Consider the following 20,835-nt stretch of genomic DNA (forward strand, 5'->3'; position numbering starts at 1 on the left):
CACTATCTGCTAGACGAACTCGGGAGGTCAAGAGCCATCTGTGGGAGATCAGCCATCCTTTCTCACCTACTGACACAGCTTGACATGCTGAGTTCCTCCAGCAAAGTGGGTCTTCAGAGTCCAGCGTCTGCCGTCTCCTGTGCGATTCCAAGGGCAATGGTGAGGCTACTGCACCCACTGCCTATTGGGCATGGAGATACACTTGAGCCACTGGCACAGCAGATACTGAGTTGTTTTCATGTGTGAAGACGGGTGACACATGCGTCCGGATAAAGGGGCTGCCCTGGAATGAAGAAAGGGCTTAGTGCGGAGGTTGTAAGGACCCAGTGTCCTTGGCCAGAAGGTTCGCAAACTTTGGGGTGAAGGTATGTTGACAATGGTCAGAGTATATTTAAAAAGATGAGAGTTAATTAATACTCACAACAATCCTAGGGCAAAAATAAAAGTGACCTGCAATTGTGTATTCATTTTGTGGTGTCAGAGCAGCCCATGATAGGTGCAACAAGATAGTTGTTGGAAGAGAACCTGGAGGTGCCTCTGGACCTTCTGCCTGAAGGGAGCAATGAGAAGCAGTTATGACCAGGTTGATGGGGGTCCTTTATGATGTTGGCTGCCTTTACTGGATGCGAGGTCAAAATCTGTGCTGGACCTGGCTATATTTGCTATTTTCTGTGACCCATGTTCCTGGAATTGCTGCAAGAATTCAGGAAAGGAGAAAACCAAACAGTGGCAGATTCTAGAACTCACAACCCAAAGGTGTGTGGGGCAGAATCTCTCATTTCATTGATCTGTAAGACCCGTTTTAAGAGCTGTGATCACCAGGCCATAGACAGAGGGCTGGAAAGTGGGAGGAACCTGAAGGTTCACCTCTGGTTAGAATGGTGGGGGTGAATGGCCGCTTCCTGAAATGTTCGTTTCAGTGACAATTAGAGAGATGAGCACTCACCTGCTCCGATGCAGGCTCCGTGAACTGCTGCAATGACAGGCTTCGGGCACTGCAAGAAACACAAGGTGAAAGTAAGCTCAGTGAGTGTGAAGAATCACGTCAATCTGCCATCCTGAGGGTTCGGAATTTGCCTGTGCTAAGAAACGACCACAGGAGGAGGAGAGTCCTGACACGGACTTGTCCGAGAAGGGGCAGCACAGTTAGCACGATATTGTTACAGCACCAGAAACAACCACAGGAGGAGGAGAGTCCTGACACGGACTTGTCCGAGAAGGGGCAGCACAGTTAGCACGACACTGTTACAGCGCCAAAAACCAGGGTTTAAATCCGGTGCTGTCTGTTTGCACGTTCTCTCCGTGGCTGCGTGGGTTTTCCCCAGGGGCTCCAGTTTCTTCCACCGTTCAAAATGTTTGGGGTTACAGAGCAATTTGGCATAACTGGGCAGCACAGGGTTGGGGGCCGAAGGGCCAGTAACCGTGCTGTATATCCAACTTAAATTATCTAATGGTCATAGCTCTCTACCTGAAAAGCAAAGTAAATCTGAATCAGAATTTATTGTCATCAAAATGTCACAATATTCATTGTTTTGCAGCAGAATTATTGCAAATTAATGACATTTCAAAAATCAGTAAAGAGCTCAAGAAAATAGGAGACAATGAGGTGGAGGTGGGGAAGACTGTGTACAAAGTGTTGTAATTTCTATAGGGGAAAAACAAAGTGTATACATTTCTAATACCTTTAATAAAATCTGGAATGCGCACTTTAATCAACTGTTTGATTACAAATTTAAAACAGGAGCAAGGAGATAAAAAAAACCACCATGTTTTTGTCCCAAACATTTTGGAGGGTACAGTACAGTCTTAACATGATCTTTTTTCACTCCCACTTCACTTTCTGCTCTGACACTCTGGTTCCCAACCCCCTGAAAATCTTGTTTAAACCTGCTGGAGCAGCACCAGCAGACCTTCCCACACGGATAATGGTGTGTGCACGTGTGGGGTGGGGGGGTTATGTGCATGTGCACAAGCGTTTGCAGGACGGCAAGTTTTGTGTCAGTATGCCCTGGCATGCTATGATATGCGGCTTTGTGTTGTACGCACAGCGAATGTGAGGTCATCAGGTGACACAGCTGGGTCATCACTGTTACTGGTGAGGCTTGTGCTCTTTTCTAAAGGCACCTCTTCATTCCCTGAATGGTTGAAGGTAGAGCCCATCTCCCACGATCCCTGCAACTCAGGGAGGGTGAATCTTGTTCACCTGATGATTGAAGGTCCTACCTTTTCTATCACGTTGAAGCTCTCCTGGAATCGGAGGATTATGTTCCTTATGTGCCATGCCTTTCGCGCTATGTCCCCTCCATCAGACTGCAACACGTCTCCTGCCACATCCACCAGGTCAATCCCTGCATGACATCAATACCATTTTTTGTAGAACATTACAGTACAGGCCCTTTAGTGGAAAAGATCATTGGGGGGGGCTCTCTTCCTTCCATGAAGAACATCTACAATACTCAAAGCAAGCAAAAGGCAATGAAAATTGTGAAGGACTCCACACACCCCTCACATAAACTGTTCTCCCTTCTGCCATCTGGTCGGAGGTACCGTAGCATTCAGGCCCTTACGTCCAGATTGGGCAACAGATTTTTTCTTCCAAGTCATCAGGCTCCTAAATTCCCAGAACAGATGTGGATAGAATACTGCGGACCTTTATTGAATAAGTCTTAATATTTTAGTATTTCAATGTGTTTAATTTCTATTCTAATTTCTATTTATGTAAATCTGCTCTGTAGTCCTGGAGAAATGCTATCTTAATTAACTGAACATGGTATGAACGAAGTTGTGCTGCTACTCCACAATAATCTAATCCTTCTATCCCTCACACCCACAACCCTCTACTTTTCTTGCATCGATGTGCCTGTCCAAGTCTTTTAATGTCCCTCTTGTACCAGCCTCCAGCACCATCCTCAGCAATTAATTCCACAACTCACTGTGTAAAATAAATTACCCTAAACTTTCCATCCCTCACCTTGAACAGAAGACGTGTGGTATTTGCTATTGTTGCCACAGAAGGTACTGACTGTCCACTCGATCTTAGGTCCTTTTAATTAAGTCATCTCTCATCCTTTGTCGCTCCAAAGAGTAAAGCCCTCTGACAACCATGCTTCATATGACATGCTCTCCAATCGACAGCTACCTGGCCGTCTCTGGAACATGGGAGGAATCCAGAGCACCCAGGGGCCACCCACATAGTATGAGGGTGAATGTACAGCACCGGCAGTCAGGAGTGAATTGGAGGTTGGTGGAGCTGGTTGGTGGGAGGGGGGCAAGAAGGCTCAATACTAAACTCTGGGCTCTCAGCACCCCTGAACCCAATCTCTTACTGACATTGGATGACACACGTTTAATTTTTTAATTAAAAATTTTACATTTAGACATACAGCACAGTAACAGACCATTTCGGCCCACGAGTCCATGCCACCCAATTAAGCTACAACCCCTGGTACTTTTTATATCATGGGAGGAAATGGGAGCCCCCAGGGAAAATCTATGCAAACAGGGGAGAACATATCAACTCCCTACAGACAGTGTGGGATTTGAACCCCAGTCTCATTTGCTGGTGCTGTAACAGTGTTGCATTAACCGCTATGCTACCACACTGCAAAGGTTCTTTGTACAACCTACAGAAAATTTATATCAAGGAATAAAAGCCTATTCTTGAAGTGGATTAACAGGATGTAGGCAGAGAGTAAATTGACCTTTGGTCATTAACAGATTACAATGCACAAAGACCATGTATATCTTCTGTGGGCAGGTACATTATCCTTCTCATCCCATTCCCTCCTCAATAGGCAGCTTCAATGACCGTGATTCCTCATGCAACAGTTGCACAATCTTTCACACTTCCCAACCTTCACGTCCCTGGGTGCCCACATTTCAGAAGAGCCTCCTGGAGCCAACACATTAAACCAACTGTGTGAAGGCATATCAACACGAGGACATTCTGAGAATGTTGTTGCATAAATTAGAAGTCCAAAAATCCAGATGCCAGGAATCCAGACCACCTGAAAATCTAGACTTTTCAAAATCTCTAAAACATTTAAAATGTTATGGCCTTTTGTGTTCATGCCTGTACATAAGCATCACAGACGCACAGTGGCAATAAGTGACCACTTTATTTTTGTTTCAAACTGTTTGCTTTGTTAAATGAGGCATGGTATATTTGCCAATGAAGAAACTATCAAAATTAGCCTGTTTATCCCTTCTTTATTCCTCTTCAAATTTGAATTTTACAAGTACTGCCCGAGAAACTGGAAAATCCAAACCAACCCAATCCCCAAGCAGTCCGGATTTTCGGACTTCTGTTGTCATTCTACAGATGCACTGTGGATTGATTCAATCAAAGCCTGGTTTGAAAATTCAACTGGCGAGGAGCACAGAAGACTGCAGAGGGTAGCAAACCCAGGCAGGTCCATCACGAGCTCAAGAAGGCAGCCAACATCATCATGAACCTCCATCACCTGGTCACACCCTCTTCTCACTGCAACCTTTGGCCAGAAGCCTGAAGATCAATGCCTCTAAATTCAAGAGCAGTTCCCTTCCAATAGTTATCAGACTCTTGAATCTCCCTTTGATACCCTGATCAGGGACTGCTCGAACACCACAAAAGAACCATCTCCACTATTGCTGAGTCCCTTTTTTTGTACAAGGATAACAATATTTATCTTATTTTGAATTTATTGTCTCTTTTTAATTCAAATAAGTGTACTATTAATGTACAGTAAAATCACTGATATCTGGTATTCAAGCAGCTGCCAGCCTCGAGCAACTGGCAAAATAACCAGAAAAAAAGGTTAAAAAAATACGTCTCCAATAATTAAACATTCAATACGAATATGATTTCAATTTCATAAATGTTTTGGTTTGAACGAATTTATTTTATTCTATCTAATATTTTTCTTCCAACCATCTAGAATTGATTAAGCCTTTCTTTAATGGAACATGAAGGGAATAGTATGTTTTCGTGATTTATTTATGAATAACTGCCTCATGTCTTTTGAGCAGTTGTCGAATAAATAGAATTTGCCTGGATCACATTTTTTCAGCTATCTACAGATTAGCAACTTTTTAATGTTACTTTATCTACTTTTCCGATACCACATCAGACTGAAGTTACCAATAAAACTTTATGTTTAAACCCCTTTCAGAAGAGTTTAAAAGCAACAATTGATGATTTGATCCTGAAAATACGTCCGGTAATTTCTGACAAAAAGAAGAATGAATGGGAAGGAGAACTTCAGATCCCATTAACTTGTGGAGACGTGGGAGAAAATTCTCCAATTAGTTAACTCTCCTTCAATGTGTGCTCGACACTCTGATACAGTTTAAGGTGGTTCATAGGGCCCAGATGTCCAAGTATAAGCTAGGTCATTTTTACTCCCATATAAACCCTATCTGTGTCAGATGTTATTCTGAGGTGGCTTCCTGACTCATGTGTTTTGGTCCTGCCCTTCCCTGAAAAAATATTGGAAAGATATTTTTGATATTATTTCAGCAGTTTTGCTCATTGACCAACAACCTCACCTTATGACTTTGTGGACGACCAATTTTGGACTCTGGCCTCTTATCTGCTTCAACTTGTTGTGTGATTGCATTTGTTATTTTAATAGCCAGGAGATCCTTTCTACTCGAATGGAAAGACCCGAAACCTCCTGCTACATTTCAATGATTTTCGCAAACTAGAGCATGTTTACATTTTTTTAAAAACCAGAAGTGATACTGTTGACCCTTTGGTTAAATTTTAAGAATCATGGAGGCCACTTATTCAATATTTTCTTATGATGTAAGTCGATCCTTTCCAAATCCTCTTCCACATTTTTTTGTGCGTGTAGAGGAGGGAATTAACCACAAAATAATTGTTTAACCCTGAAACATGGCCACCCAGCTTTTGTTTTCTTTTTAGTTTTGTTTTAGTTGGGGGATATTTTTGTAATAAAGTTTGATTCCTTTTCATGTTTGGCCTTTGAGAGATTGGGAGCTGTTTTCATATGTTGCTCGATGTTTGTACATGTTAACTGTTGTTAATGCAACCCCCATCTCTTTGTATCATTCTTATGTTCATTAATCTGAAACTTCATAAAAAGATTGAAAAAGAAAGAAAAATATGAAAGTTTTAAAATGTGACCCCAGCAGGTAGTTCACCAATCACGCAACACGCAATCTCAAGCAACCAGGCATTCACCAATCCTAATAGGTGCCAAATACCAGTTTTACTGCAAATGACCAAAAACTCATGATCACTTTCCTCCTGTTCTCACGTGCTTTTGTCACCATACTTACCTGCTGTAAACATTTTCCCAGCCCCTGAAATCACAACAACTCTGAAATCGCTGTCCTGGGCTACTCTGTTGAAGCATTCCACCATCTCTCTGTTGGATCAAGACAGTTGCATTATTATTTGACCTCAAATCCACTGAAGGAAATTACTTTGAGTGAATATCATGGATTCTCTTCTGTTCCTAATGAATCTCAGCAAATCTCTCCCACAGCAGAGTTTATTGACGAGCAAAGATATTAACAAACCCACAGAAAATCACACTTGTATCAGGTTGTGTTAAAGTGTAAAGAGTTAAACTGCAGCGCAAGGGAGGGTGATGGACAGGGAAATCACAAGCTCATCTTCTCATTCAATGGGCTACATGGATGGGTGAATATTGAGTTTCATTCCCAAGATCATATCAAAGTTTGAAACAATTCTTTTAACATAGTGAAACCCACAAAGTGAGCTTCTAATGGTTAAGGGAACCTCATCAAAATGAAATCACATAGCTGCTGGATACATGAAATAAAAATCAATAGAAAATTATGGATATGTTCAGCAGATCAGAGAGTGTCTGTGGGGAGAGGGTGAGAGATGAGAGAGCAGGGGAGGAGGAGAGAGAGAGGAGTGGAGGAAGGGGACAGAGAGCAGGGAGGGAAGGAGAGAGAAGGGGAGGAATTGGTACTGCTTTAAATTTAAACACAGCGTGGTAATAGGCCCTTACAACCCATGAGCCCATGCTGCCCGATTACACCCAATTGACCTACAACACCTGGTACTTTTTTTTGAAAACTGGAGCACTCAGAGGAAACCCACTTCGACACTGGAGTAAGTACAAACTTCAGGTCAATGAACTTTAATCAAAACTGGGAAATGGTGGAGATATAAAAAGCTTTAAGATTTAGAGACTCAGAAAGCAATCCATGGATTGAACTGCTGCCCTGGAGGGATCAAACCAATAGCTCAGAGACACTGTGTTCTGCCCCTTAACCTGCAGGCAACCAGAATGATGCCTGGACTGCTTCAAATAGAGAGTCTGCACTGAGAGTCTTTTATACAGCAACACTGGTCAACGAACATTTTGCTTCCTGAACACTTTTGGGTGTATTTACAGATTTTGGCCTGCTGGTCACAAGACTCACCTTACAATTTTCCTATCACTTACCGTTTTTTATATAGAACCTATTTTTGCGATTTCCTGTCATATCTTAAAAATCTACTTCAAACATATAAACGTCATTGAAAACTCATTTTCTGCATTCGCACTTGGTCTTCTTCCCTGCTGATCAGTGATGAACACGGTGAAAGGTTTGATCTGGACACTGCGACCATGGAAAAGTGATATCAGGGTAACTGAAATCCATCAATGCTAGACACCAACACGAGAGGCATCAGATGCTGAGTACAGATGAAAATTAGCTGCAAAACATTTTAGGGTCAGTTGAACTAATGCAACATATGTCAGCATCATTATGTGATTAGACCTGCTAAATTCAATAAGAGTTCATTTAATGTTTCTCCAACTTCCTACGTGATTCAGCAAATCTGAAATTAGCTTTGTGTTCAGCTTGAAGTTGTCAATCATAATTCCCAAGTTCTTTTCATAAAGCAAATCTTTTGAAAAAAATGTGTTCAGTGTAATTAGTGGGCAGCACGGTTAGCGCAAAACTATTACAGCGCCAACGGTTTGAACCTGGTGCTATCTGTAAGGAGTTTGTACGTTCTCTGTGTCTGCGTGGGTTTACTCTGGGTGCTACAGTTTTCTCTCATGTTCTAAAAATGTACTTGGTTGGTGGGTTAATTGGGTGCAATTGGGCAGCATGGTCTTGTGGGTCGGTTACTGTATTGTACCTCTAAATTAAAATTATAAATCCAAATTTAGCCAAGGACACCACAAGCAGGGGGTGGCCAGATACACACTCCTGAGATCCTTCAGGCAGTGAGGAGACAGGCATAACTGAACAGCAAGTGATATGCACTGGGTAATGAGGGGACAGGCAGTGAGGAATCAGGCATAACTGAGTGAGCAGCAGGTGACATGGTGACACTGGATAACGATGGAAAAGTGACCTCCAAAGGGTTTTGTTCATCACGTTCCTCTTCTCGGGTCTGTTCAGTTCCACGTGCAGCACGTGCTCCCTCACTCCTGTGATGCGCAGGCTCTCGAAATCGTACGAGGCTGCCGGCTTCTGCGTCTCCGTGGACATGGTCTGCTTTCCCACTTGCACAAAGTGCCACAATCGCCCTTGGGGAGGGGTTAAAGGACAGAGACCAGAAATGAGATGAGGATGGCAGGCCAAACCCCCAACGTCAGGCAGTGAGAGAGGCCAGGAGACAAGCTGGTTGTATGGGGAAAGGTTGTGGCAGACACTGGACAGCATTGCCCCCTACCTAGTCATAGGACACAAACTGCCAATCAAGTTTTGGTCCCACCCCACATTAGTGCGCACCTTGCCTTTTGCCAATTTAAATTCCTTTGTACTTGGCCTTGGGACAATGGGCTTCGTAATCAGCTCAACCTTGCTGGGGCCGAGACTGGACTCTCCAGCCTACCTGTACTTGGCCTTGGGCCATTGGGTGTTGAAATTGGATGAACTCTCCTGGCACCAAGCCATTTTACCCTGCTAATGACCTGGGCTGGACCTCTCAGCCCTACAACACTATAAAGGCATCACGTATTCTTTATTTTCCCTTTTTACCAGTTTGGGACCACCCTGCTCATTCCAGTGGAAGGGAGCTGTTTGAAAGGATTGGGAGTGTTTAATTAGTGTCCCTTGTAGCATTGAGCCATGCCTGCACTGAGGCAAGGGGTGGTGGCACATCGTACTGATTTTTCCCTGATCATTGTATGTACCCAGTTCATCGTGTGTGTGTGCATGTACTTTGTACCCATGTAATTTTCCCATGTTGGTTATTAATTGTATGCTTGTGTTTCCGTGTCACTATTTACTTTTCCCCACAACTGCTATTAAACTCTGCGCACTGTTCTATGGCCGCTACTATTTTCCCACAGCTGCTGTAAAGTGTGTGTGTGTGTGTGTTGCCATTCTCCCATGTTTTGCCTTCTGTAAATAAAATTCTTTACTCCCAAAACTGTATGTATAGAGTTCTTGCCTTTGAGACCTTCCAAACCTGTTTCCTCACTCTCTACACCATTGGAGCTGGGAGTCTCCATCCCTTTCCACGCTACAGCCAGTGATGAGCACTGCTGTTTGGTCCCATGACCACATGGAGGCATCATTAACCCGTATCATCGTCAATTCTGACTCAGTTGCCATTTCCCACCAGATGGCATCAGACTTTAAATAGGTTGGAGCTTTATTTTCTGGACCATTGGAGATTTGATGAGGGGGGGATAGACAGTAAATGCAATCAGGCTTTTTTCACTGAGATTGGGTGAGACAAGAAGTAGAGTACATGGGTTAAGGGTGAAAAGTTTAGGGGGAAAATTGTGGGTTTTTTCCACACAGAGGGCGGTGGGAGTGTGGAACAAGCTGACAGCTGAAGTGGCTTGATTTTTGACACACAAGACCTGTCCTGGAATCCCCTGGAAGCACAATCTCTTTCTCTTACCCCCCCCACCCCCCACCCCCACCCCGCCCCCCACCCAATGATCCCTTGAAGTTGACAGAACAGAGAGAGGCAACATGGCTCAAACACCCTTTTAGTAAATCCAGGGGACTTGGTCAACTGTTGGGATTCAAATTAAAACCTGTTCCAGGAAACTGAGCTGAGGATTTGGCCTGCGCTGGTCATGTTCTATTCCCCTCTCAGAGCCCTCTTCAGAACTGTTGGGAGTCTCAAACTGTTCCTCAGGGGAAGTGGCCTCTCTGAAAATCTGCCCTGAAATCCACTGTGGCTAAACTGAGAGCCTCAGCCTCTTAGCCCACATCAGAGAGGGTATTCCTTTAGTGTGTCAATGCTCCCCTCCCCTTTCTGAACCTGGGCTGCTTCTTGCAGTATGGACCTTGTCCTCTTGATTAGAGATGACATTTGTAGTGGGAAGGGTCAGGCAAAAGAAGTTCTGCTGAGACCAGGGGTTCTCAACCTTTTTTTTTCCACTCACATCCTACTTTAAGTACTCTTTACACCATCGGTGCTCTGTGATTAGTAAGAGATCACTTCAGGTGGGAAGGGAAGGTTGCGAATCCCTGCTCTAGACCCAATGGTTACCAAAATATTTTGCTTGAGAAAAATTGTCATTGGTCTATGCACGAAACAAGTCAATGAGGTACGATTAAAACAGTGGTTTTCAAACTTTTTCACCCACCTACCACCTTAAACAATCTCTTACTAATCACAGAGCACTGATGCCACAGAGATTACTTAAGGTGGTATGTGAGTGGAAAGAAAAAGGTTGAGAACCACTGATTTAGACTGTCAGGCAGATGGGAACTTTCTCAAGGGGTAGTGGCTGAGCCAACATTTATTGCCCCTCTCCAGGGGCACCTGAGAAGATGTTGGGGGAGGGTGGAGTGAAACACGACAGTCCTTCTGGCAAGAGCGGTGCCAGTGTGCTGGCATCATGGTTAGCATCTCAGTTAGTGCAATGCTTTTATAGCACTAGAGCCAGGGACTAGGGTTCGAATCCCACTCTGTCTGTAAGGATTGGTACGTTCTCCCCGTGTCTGTGTGGATTTTCCCCGGAGGCTCCAGTTTCCTCCCACACTTAAACCAGGATTATATGTTAATTGGGCGGCAGGGGCTTGTGGGCCGAAAGGGTCTGTAGCCATGCTGTATGTCTAAATTAACAAGTTCCGAGTTGGATTTCCAAAATAGATGCATTATTCAAATAAAAATATGTACAAAGCAAAACAGTCCAAAGTCTTTTCACATTTGTAGGGTCTTATTTACATATGCATTTTGTCTTACTCTGCCATATTAATCATTTATTTTACTACAAGGCACCATGGTCACTGATGTCACTCTCTGGGATTTCTCTAGCTCCAGTTGTTTCAGGGGCTTCTCCTCTGGTCTCAGCTCATCCCTGATCACTGAATTATCTGGAGTGTGGTCCTTCCCTTCAAAGCCGTTGCATTGGCTGTTGCAGGATTCAGACCCGGCAACATTTCAGGAGGGAGTTTAGTTGGGGGCAAGAGGGTGGAGGGGTTCAGTGGATGTTGAGTATTTGGACTGTCAAAAGGCCATTGACAGGGTACCACATGAGGCTACTTACCAAGATGATGGCCCCTGAAGGACAGGAAAGATGCTAGCATTGGCTGTTCAGCCGTGAACAGAGTAGGAATAAAGGGATGCTATTCTGGTTGGTGACTGGTTACTAATAATGTTCAACAAGGCTCCATGTGGGACCCACTTCTTTCTATGTTTTATGCTAATGCTTTAACAGAACAAAGTTTGTAGATGGTACAAAGAGAGATGGTAGGTATTGAGGAGGAAATAAAGAGGCCACAGAGACTTGGATGAGGAGAATGGACAAAAAAGTGGCAAATCTAATGTAGGAAAGTGTACGGACATACACTTGGGTGCAAAGAGTCTTGAGAGTCCTCATGCAGGATACTGTGAAGGTTCGCCTCCAGTTTGAGTCAGTGGTGAAGAAGGTGAATGCAATGTTGACAGTCAAGAGGAATAGGATACAAGTGCAAGGATGTGATGCTCAGGCTTAAAAAAGGCACTGGTGAAGCATCACATGGTACAATTTTGGGCTCCTTATTTAAGAAAGGATGAGCTGGCCTTGGAGCGGGTTCAGGGAAGATTCAAAAGAATGATTCCTGCAATAAAGGGATTAGCAGATGAGGAATGTTTGATGGCTCCTGGACTGCATTCCTTGGAATTAAGAAAAATGAGAAGGGACATTGAAGCATTTGGAATGTTGAAAGGCCTGGAAAAGTAGATGTGGGAAGTTGCTTCTCATGGTAAGGAGTCTAGGACAAGAGGGCACAACTTCAGGATTTAAAGAGAGGGTGAACTGCTGGAATTTGCTACCATGGGTGGCTGTGGAGGCCAGGTAATTGGGCAGATTGATAGATATCTGAATTGGGGCTTAGTGGGAGAATTAATCAACTCATGATGGAATGGCAGGGTGGACCTCATGGGCTGGGGGGGGGGGGGGGGGGGTGTGAGTGCAGTGAGTTCCCAAAGGTGGTGGACCCACCACCCATTGTGAAGTTCACTCAGGGTCAGATGGAAGGAGATGAGGCTGGAGAAGCGCAGGAGGTCAAACAGTGTACTTCATCTTTTTTTTTTTCTTTGGCTTGGCTTCGCGGACGAAGATTTATGGAGGGGGTAAAAAGTCCACGTCAGCTGCAGGCTCGTTTGTGGCTGACAAGTCCGATGCGGGACAGGCAGACACGGTTGCAGCGGTTGCAGGGGAAAATTGGTGGGTTGGGGTTGGGTGTTGGGTTTTTCCTCCTTTGCCTTTTGTCAGTGAGGTGGGCTCTGCGGTCTTCTTCAAAGGAGGTTGCTGCCCGCCAAACTGTGAGGCGCCAAGATGCACGGTTTGAGGCGTTATCAGCCCACTGGCGGTGGTCAATGGGGCAGGCACCAAGAGATTTCTTTAGCCAGTCCTTGTACCTCTTCTTTGGTGCACCTCTGTCACGGTGGCCAGTGGAGAGCTCGCCATAGAACACGATCTTGGGAAGGCGATGGTCCTCCATTCTGGAGACGTGACCCATCCAGCGCAGCTGGATCTTCAGCAGCGTGGACTCGATGCTGTCGACCTCTGCTATCTCGAGTACTTCGACGTTAGGGATGTAAGCGCTCCAATGGATGTTGAGGATGTAGATAAAGGTACAGAACCAACGTTTTGGGCTTGAGCCCTTTGTCAAAGTAGGAGCAAAATGTAGACAGGTGCCCGAATGTTCGGGGGGGAAAAGGTGGCTTAAAGCGGAAGTGGGTGGAGAATCCTGGTTGTGGGTTGCCATGGAGACGTAAACAATGCATGATGAGTTCATCATTTAGCATGTATGGAACTCATTAAGGTGTGGGCAGAGGGGGCAGAAAGTGAGGTCTTGACTGAGGGCTGAGCATTGGGTCTCGGAGAGAGGGAAAAGGGAAGAGTGAGAGGGCAGAAAATGTGGGGAAAGATAGGGTGGGTGAATGGTCTAACCGAAACGAGAGGTCAATGTTAATGCCCTCCGATTGGAGGGTGGCCAGATGGAATATGAGGAGTTATTTCTCCAATTTGTGGGTTGCATCTGCTCCCATGCCGGCTTATTAGAGATGTCCTTCTTCAAACAATGTGGCTTCCCCTCTACCACCATCAACTTGGCTCTCTCCTGCATATCCTCCATTACCCACACATCTGTCCTGGCCCCATCATGCAACAAGGACTGGATTCCCCTTGTCTTCACCAACCACCACATCCAACACATCCTCCTCAGGCATTTCAGCCACCTACTACGTGATCCCACCACTAGACACATATTCCCCTCTTCTCTACCTTCCGCTGGGTCAATCCTTCCATGACTCCCTTGGCACCTATCCCTGCTGCTGCAGGAGATGCTCCACTTGCACCACACCTCCTCCCTCTACCATTTGAGGCCCCAAGGTCCTTCCAAGTGAAGCAACATTTCACTTGTGAATTTGAAGGGGTCGTCTACTGAATCTGGTGCTCCCATTGTGGTCTCCTCTACATCAGAGTGACTGGGTGCAGACCTCAGCTTTGTCTACCGCAATAGCGTGGATCTGCCAGTGGCCACCCATTTCAATACCCCATCCCTTTGCTTTGCTGGCATGTCTGTCCACAGTCCCATGCACTACTAGTCTAAGACCACCTGCAAATTGGAGGAACACCTCATCATTCCTCTGGGCACCCTCCAAGCAGATGGCTATAATATTGACTTCGGTTTCCATTAAACCCCCCCTCCCGCACTTCTTCCCCTGTTGCCTTTCCCCAGCTCTGTCCCTCTCTCTCTCTCTCTCTCCCCTCTGTCTCCTTTCATTGGAGCTTTCAATCTTATTATATCCAATTAACACTTTTTATTGGTCTGGACTCCTCCCCATGCCAGGCTTCCCCCTTTCTCTCCCCAACCTTTGAAGAAAATTCCTCGAGGACGCCACTTAAGTTGATAGGATAGTTAAGGCCTATGGGATGCTGGGTTCATTAATTGGGGGATGGAGTTTAAGAGTCGAGAAGTCATGTTGCAACTCCACTAATCTTGGGTGAGATCACACTTGGAGTATTGTGTTCAGTTCTGGTCACGTCATTACATAAAGGATGTGAAAGCTATGGAGAGGGCACAGAAGATATTGACCAGGATGTTGCCTGGATTGGAGAACATGTCTTAGGAAGGAAGGTTAGCAGAGCTGGGAGTTTTCTCTTTGGAGCAAAGGAGGATGAAACGAAACTTAGAGGTCTACAAGATTATGAGAGGTGCATGAATGCAATGCCGGGAAAATTGCGGAAAACATTAACATAACGACTGCCGGTGTGGTCATTCACACTGGGTGCCTTTTTAGACTGCAAGTCCATGAGTTCAACTGTCCTGGAGGTTGGACGTGCAATAGAGTCAATTAATTTTTCCGGTACAATTGACATTGCAGGCTTCCTCTAAAAAGTTGTAGGGGATCCTGCAGGATAAATTGCGGTGCAGGAATGACTCCATATTCCTTCACATTCCTTTTTAGACAAAATTCCTTGATGGTGCCCTGACGTGCCTTCAGTCTACAATGCATAATAGACAGGGTGGACAAGCCAGCGCCTGTTTCCAAGGCAGGACCAGCGAACACCAGTGGACACGAGGACAGTAAGGGGAAGGAAGTTTAGGGGAGACGTTTGGTGGGATCCCTGCCTTGCCAGGGATGGTGCTGGAGGCTGCAACATTGGAGGCCTTGAAGAGACTCTTAGACAGGTTATGGGGTAGGGAGGGGTTGGTACGTTTGTAAGAATAAATGGGTCAGTATAACGTTAGGGGCTGAAGGGCGTGGACTGGACCGGGCCAAGCTCTTCGAGGCCGAACCGTGATGGGTTGGACTAGGCCGGACTCGGCCTGTTCCATGTCCGCCCGAAACATCGGGAATCTTCCTGCTATAAAGGGGACTCCGTGTAACCCTCGGCGTTTCACTTCAGCCCCGGCGTCTGCATTAAGGTAGCGCCGCTCCTCCTACCGTCGTCGCCTGGGTCAAACCCCGATACTCACGGACGGCCCGCGGCGCCTTCAACACGTACGCAGCCATTGGCCGGCACCTCACCCACACTGCAACTTAGCGCCCCCGGGCGGGACCTCACCCACACTGCAACTTAGCGCCCCCGGGCGGGACCTCACCCACACTACAACTTAACACCCCCGGGCGGCACCTCACCCACACTGCAACTTAGCGCCCCCGGGCGGCACCTCACCCACACTGCAACTTAGCGCCCCCGGGCGGGACCTCACCCACACTGCAACTTAGCGCCCCCGGGCGGGACCTCACCCACACTGCAACTTAGCGCCCCCGGGCGGGACCTCACCCACACTACAACTTAACACCCCCGGGCGGCACCTCACCCACACTGCAACTTAGCGCCCCCGGGCGGGACCTCACCCACACTACAACTTAACGCCCCCGGGCGGCACCTCACCCACACTGCAACTTAGCGCCCCCGGGCGGGACCTCACCCACACTACAACTTAACACCCCCGGGCGGCACCTCACCCACACTGCAACTTAGCGCCCCCGGGCGGCACCTCACCCACACTGCAACTTAGCGCCCCCGGGCGGCACCTCACCCACACTACAACTTAACGCCCCCGGGCGGCACCTCACCCACACTGCAACTTAACCCCCCCCGGGCGGCACCTCACCCACACTGCAACTTAGCGCCCCCGGGCGGGACCTCACCCACACTGCAACTTAGCGCCCCCGGGCGGGACCTCACCCACACTGCAACTTAGCGCCCCCGGGCGGGACCTCACCCACACTACAACTTAACACCCCCGGGCGGCACCTCACCCACACTGCAACTTAGCGCCCCCGGGCGGGACCTCACCCACACTACAACTTAACGCCCCCGGGCGGCACCTCACCCACACTGCAACTTAGCGCCCCCGGGCGGGACCTCACCCACACTACAACTTAACACCCCCGGGCGGCACCTCACCCACACTGCAACTTAGCGCCCCCGGGCGGCACCTCACCCACACTGCAACTTAGCGCCCCCGGGCGGCACCTCACCCACACTACAACTTAACGCCCCCGGGCGGCACCTCACCCACACTGCAACTTAACCCCCCCCGGGCGGCACCTCACCCACACTGCAACTTAGCGCCCCCGGGCGGGACCTCACCCACACTGCAACTTAGCGCCCCCGGGCGGGACCTCACCCACACTGCAGCTTAGCGCCCCCGGGCGGGACCTCACCCACACTACAACTTAACACCCCCGGGCGGCACCTCACCCACACTGCAACTTAGCGCCCCCGGGCGGCACCTCACCCACACTGCAACTTAGCGCCCCCGGGCGGGACCTCACCCACACTGCAACTTAGCGCCCCCGGGCGGGACCTCACCCACACTGCAACTTAGCGCCCCCGGGCGGGACCTCACCCACACTACAACTTAACACCCCCGGGCGGCACCTCACCCACACTGCAACTTAGCGCCCCCGGGCGGGACCTCACCCACACTACAACTTAACGCCCCCGGGCGGCACCTCACCCACACTGCAACTTAGCGCCCCCGGGCGGGACCTCACCCACACTACAACTTAACACCCCCGGGCGGCACCTCACCCACACTGCAACTTAGCGCCCCCGGGCGGCACCTCACCCACACTGCAACTTAGCGCCCCCGGGCGGCACCTCACCCACACTACAACTTAACGCCCCCGGGCGGCACCTCACCCACACTGCAACTTAACCCCCCCCGGGCGGCACCTCACCCACACTGCAACTTAGCGCCCCCGGGCGGCACCTCACCCACACTACAACTTAACACCCCCGGGCGGCACCTCACCCACACTACAACTTAACACCCCCGGGCGGCACCTCACCCACACTGCAACTTAGCGCCCCCGGGCGGCACCTCACCCACACTGCAACTTAGCGCCCCCGGGCGGCACCTCACCCACACTACAACTTAACACCCCCGGGCGGCACCTCACCCACACTGCAACTTAGCGCCCCCGGGCGGCACCTCACCCACACTGCAACTTAGCGCCCCCGGGCGGCACGTCACCCACACTGCAACTTAGCGCCCCCGGGCGGCACCTCACCCACACTACAACTTAACACCCCCGGGCGGCACCTCACCCACACTACAACTTAGCGCCCCCGGGCGGGACCTCACCCACACTACAACTTAACGCCCCCGGGCGGCACCTCACCCACACTGCAACTTAGCGCCCCCGGGCGGGACCTCACCCACACTACAACTTAACACCCCCGGGCGGCACCTCACCCACACTGCAACTTAGCGCCCCCGGGCGGCACCTCACCCACACTGCAACTTAGCGCCCCCGGGCGGCACCTCACCCACACTGCAACTTAGCGCCCCCGGGCGGCACCTCACCCACACTACAACTTAACGCCCCCGGGCGGCACCTCACCCACACTGCAACTTAGCGCCCCCGGGCGGCACCTCACCCACACTGCAACTTAGCGCCCCCGGGCGGCACCTCACCCACACTGCAACTTAGCGCCCCCGGGCGGCACCTCACCCACACTACAACTTAACACCCCCGGGCGGCACCTCACCCACACTGCAACTTAGCGCCCCCGGGCGGCACCTCACCCACACTACAACTTAACACCCCCGGGCGGCACCTCACCCACACTACAACTTAACACCCCCGGGCGGCACCTCACCCACACTGCAACTTAGCGCCCCCGGGCGGCACCTCACCCACACTGCAACTTAGCGCCCCCGGGCGGCACCTCACCCACACTACAACTTAACACCCCCGGGCGGCACCTCACCCACACTGCAACTTAGCGCCCCCGGGCGGCACCTCACCCACACTGCAACTTAGCGCCCCCGGGCGGCACGTCACCCACACTGCAACTTAGCGCCCCCGGGCGGCACCTCACCCACACTACAACTTAACACCCCCGGGCGGCACCTCACCCACACTGCAACTTAGCGCCCCCGGGCGGCACCTCACCCACACTGCAACTTAGCGCCCCCGGGCGGCACCTCACCCACACTGCAACTTAGCGCCCCCGGGCGGCACCTCACCCACACTACAACTTAACACCCCCGGGCGGCACCTCACCCACACTGCAACTTAGCGCCCCCGGGCGGCACCTCACCCACACTACAACTTAACACCCCCGGGCGGCACCTCACCCACACTACAACTTAACACCCCCGGGCGGCACCTCACCCACACTGCAACTTAGCGCCCCCGGGCGGCACCTCACCCACACTGCAACTTAGCGCCCCCGGGCGGCACCTCACCCACACTACAACTTAACACCCCCGGGCGGCACCTCACCCACACTGCAACTTAACCCCCCCCCCCCGGGCGGGACCTCACCCACACTGCAACTTAGCGCCCCCGGGCGGCACCTCACCCACACTGCAACTTAACCCCCCCCGGGCGGCACCTCACCCACACTGCAACTTAACCCCCCCTGGGCAGCACCTCACCCACACTGCAACTTAACCCCCCCCGGGCGGCACCTCACCCACACTGCAACTTAGCGCCCCTGGGCGGCACCTCACCCACACTGCAACTTAGAGCCCCCGGGCGGCACCTCACCCACACTGCAACTTAGCGCCCCCGGGCGGCACCTCACCCACACTACAACTTAACACCCCCGGGCGGCACCTCACCCACACTGCAACTTAGCACCCCCGGGCGGCACCTCACCCACACTGCAACTTAACCCCCCCCCGGGCGGCACCTCACCCACACTGCAACTTAGCACCCCCGGGCGGCACCTCACCCACACTGCAACTTAACCCCCCCCCCCCCGGGCGGGACCTCACCCACACTGCAACTTAGCACACCCCCGGGCGGCACCTCACCCACACTGCAACTTAACCCCCCCCGGGCGGAACCTCACCCACACTGCAACTTAACCCCCCCCGGGCAGCACCTCACCCACACTGCAACTTAACCCCCCCCGGGCGGAACCTCACCCACACTGCAACTTAGCGCCCCTGGGCGGCACCTCACCCGCACTGCAACTTAACCCCCCCCGGGCAGCACCTCACCCACACTGCAACTTAACCCCCCCCCCCGGGCAGCACCTCACCCACACTGCAACTTAACCCCCCCCCCGGGCAGCACCTCACCCACACTGCAACTTAACCCCCCCCGGGCGGCACCTCACCCACACTGCAACTTAGCGCCCCCGGGCGGCACCTCACCCACACTGCAACTTAGCGCCCCCGGGCGGCACCTCATCCACACTGCAACTTAGCGCCCGCGGGCGGGACCTCACCCACACTGCAACTTAGAGCCCCCGGGCGGCACCTCACCCACACTGCAACTTAGCGCCCCCGGGCAGCACCTCACCCACACTGCAACTTAGCGCCCCCGGGCGGCACCTCACCCACACTACAACTTAATACCCCCGGGCGGCACCTCACCCACACTGCAACTTAGAGCCCCCGGGCGGCACCTCACCCACACTGCAACTTAGCGCCCCCGGGCGGCACCTCACCCACACTGCAACTTAACCCCCCCCGGGCGGCACCTCACCCACACTGCAACTTAGCACACCCCCGGGCGGCACCTCACCCACACTGCAACTTAACCCCCCTCGGGCAGCACCTCACCCACACTGCAACTTAACCCCCCCCGGGCAGCACCTCACCCACACTGCAACTTAACCCCCCCCGGGCGGCACCTCACCCACACTGCAACTTAGCGCCCCTGGGCGGCACCTCACCCACACTGCAACTTAACCCCCCCCGGGCAGCACCTCACCCACACTGCAACTTAACCCCCCCCCCGGGCAGCACCTCACCCACACTGTAACTTAACCCCCCCCCGGGCGGCACCTCACCCACACTGCAACTTAGCGCCCCCGGGCGGCACCTCACCCACACTGCAACTTAGCACCCCCGGGCGGCACCTCACCCACACTGCAACTTAGAGCCCCCGGGCGGCACCTCACCCACACTGCAACTTAGCGCCCGCGGGCGGGACCTCACCCACACTGCAACTTAGAGCCCCCGGGCGGCACCTCACCCACACTGCAACTTAGCGCCCCCGGGCGGCACCTCACCCACACTGCAACTTAGCGCCCCCGGGCGGCACCTCACCCACACTACAACTTAACACCCCCGGGCGGCACCTCACCCACACTGCAACTTAACACCCCCCGGGCGGCACCTCACCCACACTGCAACTTAGCACCCCCCGGGCGGCACCTCACCCACACTGCAACTTAACCCCCCCCGGGCAGCACCTCACCCACACTGCAACTTAACCCCCCCCGGGCAGCACCTCACCCACACTGCAACTTAACCCCCCCCGGGCGGCACCTCACCCACACTGCAACTTAGCGCCCCTGGGCGGCACCTCACCCACACTGCAACTTAACCCCCCCCGGGCAGCACCTCACCCACACTGCAACTTAACCCCCCCCGGGCAGCACCTCACCCACACTGCAACTTAACCCCCCCCGGGCGGCACCTCACCCACACTGCAACTTAGCACCCCCGGGCGGCACCTCACCCACA

General features: G+C 51.2%; 1 protein-coding gene across 4 annotated transcripts in view; it reads right to left on the reverse strand.

The window, feature by feature from the left end:
• ech1 (enoyl CoA hydratase 1, peroxisomal) overlaps window positions 1-20,835 on the reverse strand; it is a 48,192-nt gene that overhangs the window by 13,229 nt on the left and 14,128 nt on the right. For 2 of the 4 annotated variants that reach the window (XM_069908659.1, XM_069908660.1), the window contains exons 2-5: window positions 8,333-8,507; window positions 6,283-6,371; window positions 2,224-2,348; window positions 947-995 (exon numbers count right to left, since the gene is read on the reverse strand). In XM_069908659.1, coding sequence (XP_069764760.1) covers window positions 947-995; window positions 2,224-2,348; window positions 6,283-6,371; window positions 8,333-8,469 — 400 coding nt within the window. In that variant the 5' untranslated portion in view covers window positions 8,470-8,507. Of the gene's footprint in view, window positions 1-946; window positions 996-2,223; window positions 2,349-6,282; window positions 6,372-8,332; window positions 8,508-12,793; window positions 14,066-15,360; window positions 15,463-20,835 lie in introns of those variants that run through there. The other 2 variants (XM_069908658.1, XM_069908657.1) reach the window with 2 other exon arrangements.

This window comes from Narcine bancroftii, chromosome 13 (genome assembly GCF_036971445.1).
Source record: "Narcine bancroftii isolate sNarBan1 chromosome 13, sNarBan1.hap1, whole genome shotgun sequence".
Lineage (NCBI taxonomy): Eukaryota > Metazoa > Chordata > Chondrichthyes > Torpediniformes > Narcinidae > Narcine > Narcine bancroftii.